The sequence below is a fragment of the Dunckerocampus dactyliophorus genome, chromosome 7 (genome assembly GCF_027744805.1).
Source record: "Dunckerocampus dactyliophorus isolate RoL2022-P2 chromosome 7, RoL_Ddac_1.1, whole genome shotgun sequence".
NCBI lineage: Eukaryota > Metazoa > Chordata > Actinopteri > Syngnathiformes > Syngnathidae > Dunckerocampus > Dunckerocampus dactyliophorus.
Window position 1 is genome coordinate 8,853,052 of NC_072825.1, and position 12,806 is coordinate 8,865,857.

At 39.5% G+C, this 12,806-nt stretch overlaps 2 protein-coding genes across 5 annotated transcripts in view; one reads left to right on the top strand and one right to left on the bottom strand.

The window, feature by feature from the left end:
* Window positions 1-11,975, bottom strand: part of znf384b (zinc finger protein 384 b) — a 25,892-nt gene extending 13,917 nt beyond the window's left edge. The window contains exons 1-3 of one of the 4 annotated variants that reach the window (XM_054780773.1): window positions 7,444-11,975; window positions 6,507-6,578; window positions 3,383-6,388 (exon numbers count right to left, since the gene is read on the bottom strand). The gene's annotated coding sequence lies outside the window, so the exon portion shown is untranslated. Of the gene's footprint in view, window positions 1-3,382; window positions 6,389-6,506; window positions 6,579-7,443 lie in introns of those variants that run through there. The other 3 variants (XM_054780776.1, XM_054780774.1, XM_054780775.1) reach the window with 3 other exon arrangements.
* The window catches only part of si:ch211-154o6.3 (uncharacterized protein LOC563854 homolog), a 15,613-nt gene continuing 6,118 nt past the window's right edge, over window positions 3,312-12,806 (top strand). The window contains exons 1-6 of the mRNA XM_054780777.1: window positions 3,312-4,778; window positions 7,057-7,175; window positions 9,657-9,916; window positions 10,101-10,224; window positions 11,528-11,649; window positions 12,061-12,147. Of these exons, the coding sequence (XP_054636752.1) occupies window positions 4,689-4,778; window positions 7,057-7,175; window positions 9,657-9,916; window positions 10,101-10,224; window positions 11,528-11,649; window positions 12,061-12,147 (802 nt within the window). The 5' untranslated portion in view covers window positions 3,312-4,688. The remainder of the gene's footprint in view (window positions 4,779-7,056; window positions 7,176-9,656; window positions 9,917-10,100; window positions 10,225-11,527; window positions 11,650-12,060; window positions 12,148-12,806) is intronic.

A 12,806-nucleotide genomic window follows, 5' to 3' on the forward strand; every position in this document is an offset into this window, starting at 1 on the left:
TCAAAAATGGTAGTGAGAAGATCAAAATGCCTATTTTTTTCCATATACACATATGAAACATTATATTTTGTCTTTTTTTTAGTAGTCTTCTGCTTCTTTGTGTTGAATCGTATTTTGGACGCTTAAATATTTTTTTTATGAAAAATCCAAAAACTAAAATCATTTCAATAAAATACACTCAAAAATATAAACCCAACACTTTTGCTGTCGCTCTCAATTCATGAGCTGAACTCAGAGACGTAAAACTCCTGTGTACACAAAAAGGCCCCTCTCTCTCTCGCTCTCTCAAATATTGTTCACAAATCTGTGTTTGTGAGCACTGCTCCTTTGCTGAGGTAATACATCCACCTCACAGATGTGGCTTATCAAGAAGCTGATGAGACAACATGCTTATTGCACAGGTGTGCTTTAGGCTGGTCACAGTAAAAGGCCACAACAAAATGTGTACTTTTACTGTATTGTGGGAGGTCCGCAGGTGTCAGTATCTGGTGTGACCACCATTTTCCTTCTGCTGTGCAACACATCTCCTTTGCATACAGCTGATCAGGTTGTTGATTGTGGCCTCCACTCCTCTTCAGTGGCTATGTCAAGTTGTTGGAGATTTGGAGGAACTGGAAAACTCGACTTAGAGCATCCCAAACATGCTCAAATGGGTGACATGCCCGGTGAGCATGCTGGCCATGCAAGAACTGGGATGTTTTCAGTTTCTAGGAATTGTGAACAGATCCTGGCAACATGGGGCTGTGCATTGTCATGCTGTAACATGAGGGAATGGTCATAGATGACTGGCACAACAATGGGCTTCAGATTCTCCTCATGGTATCTCGTGCATACCGTCAGTGCCGGTTCAAGCTATGGGTCATATGGGCAATTGCCCAGGTCAGCATCCTTTAGGGGGCGCCAAGTATAAGGGGAAAGAAATAAAAACCTATTTATTAGTGTTCAGCACTCATTTGCTCATCAAGTCAGCATATGTGTGGCAGATGGGCACCCTCTACAGGCAGGATACTCTCACCCCCATGCTGCTCAGACATGATCGAACGTCCATCACGTGACGTGGATCAAACCAAAGCGAGTAGTGGGTGGGGGAGTTCACCGCTGGGCCTCAGCCCTCTGGTTAATTACAAGGTAAAAAAAGTAAATGCTTGTTGAATGATGGTGGGAGATGACGACTAACTGTCACTTGTGTCAACAAAACACGGAAAAGAGAAAGTCAAAGCCATCAGTGCACAATTGAGAAAGAAGAGCACTAAAGAAGAGGACTAAAGAAGAGGAGAAACAAGTTAAAAATAAAAAGGTATAGAGCTACATCATCACTTTATGTGTGCCATATTATGGTATGCATGTGATCAAATAAGCTAATGTTACTACAGGCTAACAGCGCTTCGTTTGTTTTCTTGACAGAGTTTTAATTGTGTAACTACTATATTGTATAACAAATGCAATTTCAGGGGAGCTTGTGAAATATTTTGGAGCAGCTTGTGCAGTTAGCATGAGAAGTCATTTACTGTACGTCCTCCTCAGTCACACATGACTGCACAGAAATGACTTTGGACACTTCAGCTGTGAGTGTGGAAATACCCGCTGCTACCTTAAAGGGATAGTTCGGATTTTTTTTTTTTTTAACATGAAGTTGTACGACATCCCCATCAGCAGTGTAGTGCATCAACCGTGACTTACCCCCCACTTCGTCCCGTGAGCTGAGTTCTGGTCAGATTTCGGTGATGAAGAACGTAGTTTCCGTTAGCTGCTCGGGCCACTTAAGTAAAGAGTTTGGCTTCTCAAAACAATATGCGTTCAAAAGAGTAATACATTTGCATCACGAGGCGAGGTGGATAGATTATCTCGGCAAAGGAGAAGCACTCAGTAGCACAGGCTTAGACAGACTTGATAACAGAATTTGAGAGAGACACGCGTTTTGCATACAGAGAAAAAGTTTTAGATCTTTCAGCTCATAAAAGGATAGGAGCAAAAACAAGTGTTGCACTTATATTTTTGATCAATGAACATTTCAAGAATTATTGGTTATTGACATTCTAAAACATTTTTTTAAACATTATTACAGCCCTGTAGACATTAAACAACTAAGTACCTATAGGGGTGTTATATCATGTCTAGAGTACTGTAGTAATGGTAAACACCGTATTTAGAAGGTCATAAACAGGTGTTCTATGCTCTAACTACGAAAATAGTCAATTTATTAATATTGAATCCTACTTCGTGGAAATTCACTTATCACAGTCGGGTCTGGAAACAATTAACAGAGGGACGAGTCTATTCTGATATTTCTTACCACTTTCAACGAGTCAATCTTTTAAAAAGGACCTCTGCCTGAAATATTCATTGTAAGTTTTAACAATATTTTGGAGATTTTATCCCTTTAAAAGGAGAGTATGTTTACATAACCACGATTTTTTATCAAAAACACAAAAACAAAACAAAAAAATGCTAAAGTGAAAACACTTTGCTTTACAAACAAATCATTAAAAGCGCCCACTTACGTCAGTGCGAAGGCACCCTTAGAGAAACAGTAACAGATTTGCTACATGCTTTGAATTGGAAAACCTAGCGCCATCTGGTGGACAAATATACAAATCTAACAATTGACAGCCAGTACAAATTAAAATCTTAAGGTAAAAGGGTTGTATTAGTTAATGTTAGGATAAACACGGGATCAAAAATGACATTTTCATTGGCACCATTTTTAGTCACGAGGAACAAACATCTTGGTTTTTGTGTAGTGTTGCCATTTCGTCTAATTTAAGCGGTACACTGATGAGAATTATAAAATGTTTTACAAATAAATATCTTCTGACAATTTTTGACCTACATTCACTCCAGACAGCTTGAAAATAAAAACTGAACTCTAATTAAGGGTTAATATTCAAGGAGATACAACATGAAAGTCCACCACTGACACATTATCATCACATTTAGTATCATATCAATGTTATAAGTCACAGACATTTATGTTAATATCTGTTCATTATATAATTGTAAATCGACCCAAGTGCTAGCTATACAAGAAACCTGTAGGCAAAATTACTAAAAATGACAGTAGATGAAATAAAATTGCGTTTATAATTATTCCAAAAAACATTTGTTTTGTAGGGTTAGCTAATCAGGCCCGACGTGCTGATTAGCATACAGTTAGCAATGAACACTAAATGTGTGTGCATGTATGTATGTATGTGTGTGTGTGTTCGATGGTGTCCCGGTGCTAGACATAAATAAAAAGCAAAAAAAAGAAAAAAAGGTACGACGGGGTGAAAAAAACAAGAGAAGGTCCACACACACTTCCGGCAGCGCAGTGAGTGAGGCGCCTGCAGAGTCATGCAAATGTAGCAACAAATAGCACACACTTGCGTGAAGAAAAGCTTACCGGTTACCGTCCACTCCTCGGTCTCCCTCCCGCGTAGCTCCGATTGTTGACCACTACTTGGACACAATGGATATATTGTGTCGATAATTCCCACAAAACCGATGGAACTTCGTTTCCCTCTTTTTTTTTTTTTTTTTTTTTAGTTTTTTTTCCTCCGATGAAGTGGCTGCCTCGTCTGGGCTTTACTTCCTCCGGATGAGGTCGTCAGACAAAAGGAGTGCAACGTCGTGACATCACGTCCGGTAACAAAATGGCACCTCTTTTTAAACGAGAGACGTTTAAATCTCTTGGTTTTTACTTTACCCGATTATCCTGTATTTTTGTGACCCTCAATCATTTAACTATAATTTAATGTTTTATCATTTTTATCTTCGCAGTTATATCGCGTAATTACGTATAGTGCTGCATTCACGTACTGTGGTAAAAACAATAACTTGTTAGAATTCTCGTCTACTGTGAATGCAAATTACCGCATTCCACTAATAAAACTACTTTTCCTTGACTATATTAACAATTAACGTGTGGACACGTTTCTTTTAATGCGACAAGGACTGAATTGAGCCTTAGTCTTTCCGCATTGTAAGTTGTACAGTATTGCTGTATCGTTTATCTAGCCATTTATTTTCTACGCTTTTTATCCTCACTGGGGTCGCGGGTATGCTGGAGCTGACTTCGGGCGCGAGGCGGGGTACACCCTGGACTGGTCGCCAGCCAATCGCAGGGCACATATAGACAAACAAACTGTATCTTCTTTCATTGATTAATTTCATTACACGGATATTTCTGATGAAAATATTTTGTTTCCCTGTTTTGCTCTTTTGTGTATGTAAATCGCATTTAATTGCACTGTTTTATGAAATGGTCTATAAATGACCATGCCTGAATGCTAATTATAATTAACATGTTGTTATACACTATTGTATATTGCGTTGATTATGGACTGTGAACTGGGTCCTGCTAATTTTAATTGCATGTATTATCCAAACATGTAATCATAATAATAAATTGTGGCAAATGTATAGATATTTTCTATAGTTTTAATAGTCGGACTTTAGTTCACTACATATCCACAGAGTGCCGCTGTAGGCACAGCTCGACACTTCTTCAGTAACTCGTCAACATCCGGCGACACGTTTCCCCAAACAGCCTTAATTCCCACAAGAGCTCTCTCTATCCAAATCCGCTTAGTGCCTTTTTTCCCCCAAAATCACCATCCTACGTCTTTTTTTTATTATGATTTCTTTCACATGATATCCCAATTCGAAAGCTAGTTAGTCATACAAGCAGAGGAGTATTGAAAGCCCAGATGGGGGAGGTGAGGAAGCTGCAGAAGAAGTTGAGGCAGATTGAGAACCTGGAAATAAAAATCAGTCTCACACCAGAGGAAGAATTCAAGGTACAAGAACACGCCTTTCTTTTCCGTTTGTTTCTATGACTATTGAAAACATTCATCTACATGCATAAACGGATTTACTAAAAACAAAATATCTGATGATCACATCACAACAAATCATAGCACTCCCCTGATTTAGCACAAACATGCACCCCGGTGGCCGTCTATTTGACCTTGCTGCGGATAAAATCCAGTATTTTGCTTATAAAACTGCCAATATATGAAAATACTACTTTGCTGTTTGTATTTGTTTAAACACGAGCCAGCTTTTTAATGCTGATGATGCATGAAGTGATGTTGAAAATTAAGATTAGTATGAATTAATAAAGTGGACTGAGTCGACTTGGCAGCTTTTGTGTCAGCACGTCAACAAATGTGCAGAGTAATTAGCAGGGCAGCTACACTACTGTATATCGCTGTGCTTTTGTGTGTGTGGAAGTGTAACCCTGGGAGTAAGAGAGATTCACTTGTGGGCTACAGCATGGGCTCATTGATCTGCTTTCAATGCTAAACACTTTTGTGGCGCATGTTTGTTTGCAGCATTTCAAGAATATACATTACTGTATTTGTTTTAGGCTATATTTAGCATAGTTGCAAAACACACGTAATAAGGAGTAATGCAAAAGTTGTATTCAAATTTTATTGTTACATTTTGCAAAGTTTGAAACTGGCTCTGACGGCGAAGCATCATTAATTTACATATAAAGTATAATTTAGCGTATGTTCTATGTATAAATATGTGTAAAATCACTAATATACTGTATATATATATTTTGTATATACAGTATATATAGCATTACATAAAAACAGGTACTGGGGTCAGTTGCTTGCATTTTAGATTTTAAAAAATGCTTTTATGCATATAGCTAATTAAATCCACCTTTACACAATATACATATACAGTATGTGTCAAAATACCAGAGTAGAAAGCACTGATTGTAATTGTAAAACTATATAAATTTTTCTTATTATAAATTATTATATTATTATTATGTGTAAATTCATACAATATCATTAAAATGTGTTAAAAAAATGCTTATAGAAATATTAGTAACTATTTTTTAATTAGATTACAGTGGTGTGAAATGTTTTTCACACGTTTGTCACACTTAAATGTTTCAGATCAGCAAACTAATTAAATATCAGTTAATGACACAACTGAACACAAAATGCAGTTTTAAAATATTTTTTTTTATAAAGGGAGAAAAAAACCCTACATGGCCCTGTGTGAAAAAGTGATTGCCTCCTAAATCTAATAACTGGTTGGGCCACCCAGCAACAACTGCAATCAAGCCTTTGCTATAACTTGCAATGAGTCATCTTTGCAGAATTGTTGTAATTCAACCACGTAGGAGGGTTTTCGAGCATGAAGCGTCTTGCCACAGCATCTCAGTAGGATTCAGGTCAGCATTTTGACAAGGCCACTCCAAAGTCTTCATTTTGTTTTTCATGAGCCATTCAGAGGTGGACTTGCTGGTGTGTTTTGGATCATTGTCCTGCTGCAGAACCCAAGATTGTTTCAGCTTGAGGTCACGAACAGATGGCTGGACTTCAGATTTTTTGGTAGACAGCAGAATTGATGGTTCCGTTTATCACAGCAAGTCTTCCAGGTCCTGAAGCAGCAAAACAACCCCAGACCATCACACTACCACCACCATATTTTGCTGTTGGTATGATGTTTTTTTTTAAAATGCGGCATTACTTTTGCACCAGATGTAATGGGACACACACCTTCCAAAAACGTTTGTCTCGTCAGACCACAGAGTATTTTCCCAAAGGTCTTGGGGATCATCAAGATGTTTTCTGGCAAAATTGAGACAAGCCTGAATGTTTGTTTGTTCAGCAGTGGTTTTGGTCTTGGAACTCTGCCCTGCAGGCCGTTTTTGTTAACAAAAAACATGTTTTTGTAGTTTTGCAATTATATGGGGGGCGTGAATAATTGAGAACCGGTGGCTGATTTGATGAGAAATGCAAAATAAAACAGGTATGACGGCAAACTATATGGACCTATATGATCTATATGAATGAGTCAGGTGACCTTTTTGTGATGGATAGGCAGAGAGCTCCTCCAACTCAAGAAAGAAACACTTAATGCAAAATCGTCTGGCCTAATTCATCCGCAATAATAAGTCAGACAGGAGTGAGAGACGCACCACCACGCTTACGCTTGTTGCTGCCACATGAAATGAACACAGAAGGAGTGTACATCACTTGTGCATATCAACAACTTGTGGATGCGCTAGCTTGCTTTACAGCCAATTTGGCTTCCTCTTCTTCTCAGATCTCCAGGAAGGAGGAGCTGCGTCGCAGATTGGCTGAGCTTCAGCTGCAGCTCTGTGGCCCGCAGCGAACTCTGGGGATCCAGGCAGACGGCGAGGAGTCAGAGATGAAAAGACATGTGTAAGGAAGCGAGTGGGCCTTATCGGCAGATGGAGAGAGGCGTAATTAGTCAAAACATTGACGTGGGGAAGCATTTGATCTTTTTGTGTGTGTGTGTGTGTGTGTGTGTATCATTCCAAAACACACAGCAGGTCAAACACTGTCTTTCAGAACACAAGTTCTTCCTGCTCATGTGTTCAACATCATTCAGGGATTACTGTAAAAAAAACCCTCAAGGGCTTTAAGTAATGAATCACTCGAGACCCAGCAACAGGTATGTGCAGCTTACCGTGCATCCGTCCTGCTTTTTCCGGGGATGCTGGAGCCTATCTCAGCTGACTTGAAGCGAGAGGCATGGTACAGCCTGGTCGGATCACCTGCCAATCACAGGACTGACACAAGAGGCAACCATTCACACTCACCTTCGCACCTTTCACACCTATAGTTTGCTTCTTTTTATTTACAGAGTAGACGCGTGACAATATTAGGAGGCAGTTACACTTCCTGCCCCTCCCTCAACGAACTTCCGGGTGGGAAATGTTCCATACCGTGCTGTTACGCCTCTGGTTGAAACCCGGTATTTATTCATCTGCGTGCCTTTTATACAGGACCCGGCAAATATCACTGTAACTGTGCCGTTGTGGAAGCACGAGGGGTGACACAAGACACTCAATTCACGAGACAAGACGATACACGAGATTGGTGATGATTCATTTATTCATTTTTTATCACGAGATACTTTTCAGTCTTATCACGTTTTAATCTTGTGACACCCCTAAAAGTATTCTAAAAGTAATTTTAGGAGAATAGTGTCATAATATTACAAGAAAGAGGTCATCATTTTGAGTTGCAAGTCGTGATATTACGATGAAAAACAGCAATTTTATTAACGTCGTAGTACAAAAAAAGACAGAATTTGAAGATTGTCTAAATATGACAATTACAAAAATGATGTATTCTTGAAATAATATGACTTGTACTATTACAAATGTATTCTCGTAAAATGATGACGTTTAAATACGCTAATTACAATAAAACATCCAATAACCTTCTGAAACATTGTCATCGTTTATCGATGAACCGTTTTCATTCCTACTGGTGTCACTAGTAGTCTGTGATTACAGTAGATGCCCCCTATTCACAGGGGTTACATTCCAAACCCCCCCGCAAATGTCGGAAAATCACAAATAATAGGCGCACTCATAATAAACTCATAAAAATGCCTAATTTTGATACTCTAAACCTGATAATATGCTTTCACGGTTAATAGATAATATTTTCAATGGAGTTTTACACATTAAGAAACAATTGCAAGCATACAGTATACAGTATTGTGCTTAAAGCTTGTCTTGCCAAAGCATCTTTGAATCGTGAGTGAACTGACTTGTGAGACCGAGTCCTCTGCTAGATTCATAGCTGCAGCACTTTTTTTTTTTTTTACCCTGCAGATAGCGCCATCAAACAATTTTCTATTTAAGTGGCCATAAACAACCTAATTAGTCACAATTTAAAGCACAGAAAATCAATCCAATATGCAAGGGCGTGAATGCCGAACGGCGAATAGGCGAGGATCAACCATACCGCCATCTTTGTGGTGGACGTCTTTATTGCAACATATACGCTGCATGCAGAGCAGGCATCTGTAAAGTTGACATTTATGGTGGAGTTTCTTGTGAAATTGTTTTTCTGAGCAAGAGCTGCTAAACATTGATTCGAAAAGATTTAGGGATTGGAGAAAAAACAAAGTAATAATTTGCCTCGTCCAGACTAGTGACTAGAGAGTAGTGGGCCTTGCTGGAGGGCGGAGAAAGAAAGTTAGCGAGCAGTTGGACAGAAAACTTTTACAGTGGATTAATTCCACACAGGGAGTTTCCAGAAAGAAAGCAACAGAAATCGCCCTTTCAGTGATTGATATTGAAATTCTAATAAATAAATATACTATGAATATATGTAATTCATTTATATATTTAAAAATAACTTGAAAAAAGACATGTTGTCCTTTTATTTGTGGTCTATTTATACATGCTAGCAAACGGGTGGCATCAAAAGACTTCTCTCTAAAGAGAGTCGGAGGTTTTCTTCCTGTCCCTCACACACATCAGCGACACGAAGAGATGCAGCCATGACACAAAGACACGTTGGAAAAAAAGTCTCACGTTAGCAAACAACAGATGAATTATGATGCTAATTTTAAGCTAATGATGAACATAAGCAGAGTCATCAGTTGTCGAGCAGCTTTTTCATTGTACTATACCAAAAAATTTTTTTTTATTTTTTTTTTATTTTTCCAAAACTAAGGGGTTGTCTTATATTTGGGTGAACAGTGTTTTCATTAAATATCTGTATATAATAGTGAAAGATTTTCATCGAAAAATTTAATAGCGTTATGAAACATCTTTTGTAGAAAAAGTCCTCCTATCCAGTCAACACTTAACCCCTAATAGATGTCTCCTCCATCCTTCCTGCTTAGTCATTCCACCCTTGTTTTGTTCACTGGCACAGGGAGGACGCCCCCGAGGCCCTTCCATCACAAACGCCTCCGGCCTCAAAGATCCTGAGGGGCGAAGATGCAAAGTGTAAATGTGAAGACGGGCCGGCGCTGCTTGCCACACAGAGGACGACAGGAGGGGTGGTGAAGACAGCCCAGAGGCAGGAAAGGACACATACTGCCACGGTGTCACATCACGACAGGCGGGACATGTCAGAAGACTGTCCGGACCGCGGCGACGATGACGACGGGGGGCGGCGACAGGGGCAGGAAGGTGGGCCGGAGCTGGATGGATGACAAGCTAGTGACCTGATTAGGATCTAAAATGAGATGATACATGCTTTTGCTAGCATTACAGCTAACCATGTTAAGACTGCACACACTCATTTTGTATCCTCGCAGCTAACTACAGCATACAAACGCTATGTTGCCCAACTATGCACATCCTTTTCTTTCAGATGCTGAGTTCACGTCCCTTAAAACGAGTTGGCAGAAAGCAAAGTTCCGCTTGAGGCTGTTGGAAGGTCACAATGACATCATCACCTGTGTGGTTGCTGTTGACAACCTGGTGGTTTCTGGCAGGTAAAGACCAGCGAGTAGGAGAAACACTACAGAAAGAAGATGTAGCAAAAACATTACACGGAAATCCCGACTGATAGAACATATTTTCTGTACCTAGCATGTGATACCAAATTTAAGGTAGGGAAACCATCTCTGAACGGGGGGTCTATGACACCACCTTTCTCCCACGTACAATGCTGTCCTTTCGTCCCTTCCTAAAGGACTCAGTTATTTAGCCTCGAAGAAATAAACAACACATAGCCACCTTGGTTTCAGATGGCTCCATAACCATCATTACATCTGAATGTGACGCTAACAGAGGATAAATAGATTGGATCTTGCACCAGCCTCAGACTAGAGCTGTCCCATCTAGTCTGAGCATGAACTGATGAAGATGCTTGTGTAAACTTCCCTTTTTTAGTTGTTGGAATATTTGTTTAAACTGGCTTTAGCCAGTCCAGGGTTTTGTTGGAGAACAAGCAGCATAGAAAATGAATGGATGGTACTGCAATGCTGTGTCTGTCCACCAGAGGGAGGCTGACGTCATTGCAGTACCCCAATGATTGTGTTGCTCATATGATATGCATTATGGGAAAACATTTCATTTTAAACTCATATTGGTGCATGTTTGTATATTTCCTCAGGTATACCTTTTGAGTGTTAAGTTGCTATGTGATGAGTTTAGCGTTCTTTGTAAGATAACCCCGTGAGTCAGACTGTTATATTGTTATACTGTTATATATAATCACCTCCTGCGATTCCCAATGGGAGCTCGTTATGAGTGCACTGATAGCTCGTGATTGGCTCTTGCCAAAGAAAGAGCTATTGTTTCCTCACTGACTCGCAAGCAGCATTTATAAAATTAGTAGTATTTCTGAAGTAAAAGAGATGTCATGAGATTAGAATTTAGCCATAAATTAGCCGCCTCGCTGGATAAGCCTCAGGGTTCAAAGTTTAAAAAAAAGCAGCGGCTTGTACACCGGAAATTACGGTATGTTTCCCTTTTGCGTCTCACAGCAGCTATTGTGCACTCAAGGACAGCTGAACTAAGTGAGAAATCTCAATGCTGGATGAAACACATCAGTGAAGCATAAAGATGAAAGCATTATGAAAGCATGTGAATTTTTTCATATTGCAATCGTTTAGTAAGAATAACGACATTGTGTGCTGCATTCTGTATATCCAACAATATGAATCGATTACCTTACATTGCACTGCATTAGCCTGCGTGTAACACTCTAATCAGCAATACTTTCCTACTGTCTGTTTTCATCCTCTTTTTGCACTCACTTCATCTTTCCCCTATTTTTCTCTCCCCTTCCAGCCGAGATACCACCGTCAAAGTGTGGCACGTTCCCACGGCAACAGAGCACAAGAACCTAGGGGGTCACACTGGCGGGGTCACCTGCCTGTCTGCTCCTCCCCCTGAGTACTGCAAGAAGCTTGGTGAGGACACACACACACACACACACACACACACACTTCAGTGCTCCACCTCCTACATGTGTCTCAGCGGTGTGGTAATTATAAGAGCGCTTCATCACATCAGGTCCAAAGAGAAATAAGCCCAGAAGACTCCTGTCTGTCTGTGACGAGGGCCTCAGACAGCCATGACTTGAACTCTCATGCTCTCTATACGTCTAGGCTCCTGTATCGCCCCCGCATCATTAAACACACTTGCCTTCTAACTGAAATTACCATAAATAATCATAAAACGTGGCGGTGGTGTAACTGTCTCACTTGATGTTGCACACCAGCACTTAATTACAGTTATGTAATCCTCTCCTCTCGACTCCCCGATCACCCCACCCTCCATCCATCCTTTCTTCCTCCTCCTTCACTGCCCCTTCTCCACAGCCTGGTCGCTGTCGTTGGCAGACACGGAGAGGTTTATTTTGAGCGGCTCGGCCGACTGCAACGTCAAGATCTGGGCCCTGAGCATCGGTACGTTTCAACACAACCAATCATACTGTTTACAATATTTGTTTTTCATTGTCAAAAGTACACCAGAATAGCTTAAGTATGCAGTACAAACATAGTGGTACCCTATTATTAAAGTACCCACTGCAGTAATTCCATTACTACGTTTGATTGGCAATGGGGAAAATCCGTTCATGTTTTTCAATTAGTGTTTCAATTACAGCATTAGGGCCACAAAACCACAATTAAAAAAAAAAAAGTCATAATTAAAACAATGAGGAAATGGTACCAAAAAATGTCTGCATTTCATGACAAACAGTGGGATTACTAAAAAAGATCTGTTATTTTAATAATGTCGCCATATTACAAAAAAAGTCATACCTTTATAGGAATGAAATCCAAGTATGGGAAAAAGTCAGAATTTTATGAAAATAAAATTTGTAACAGGAAAATAAAGAAAAAAGTAATGAATATGAAAAATGGAAGTTGTAATGTTATGAGGAGAATATTAATTTATGACAATAAAGTTGTAATATTACAAGAAAAAAAATCTACCTGAATTTTATTCAAATTATTCCATAGTATTACTAGAAAAAAACATTCGTGATTGTAATAAATATGTAACCCAAAACACAAAAGTCATACTATTGTGAGAGTAAAAACACAGAATTATGACGAAAAGT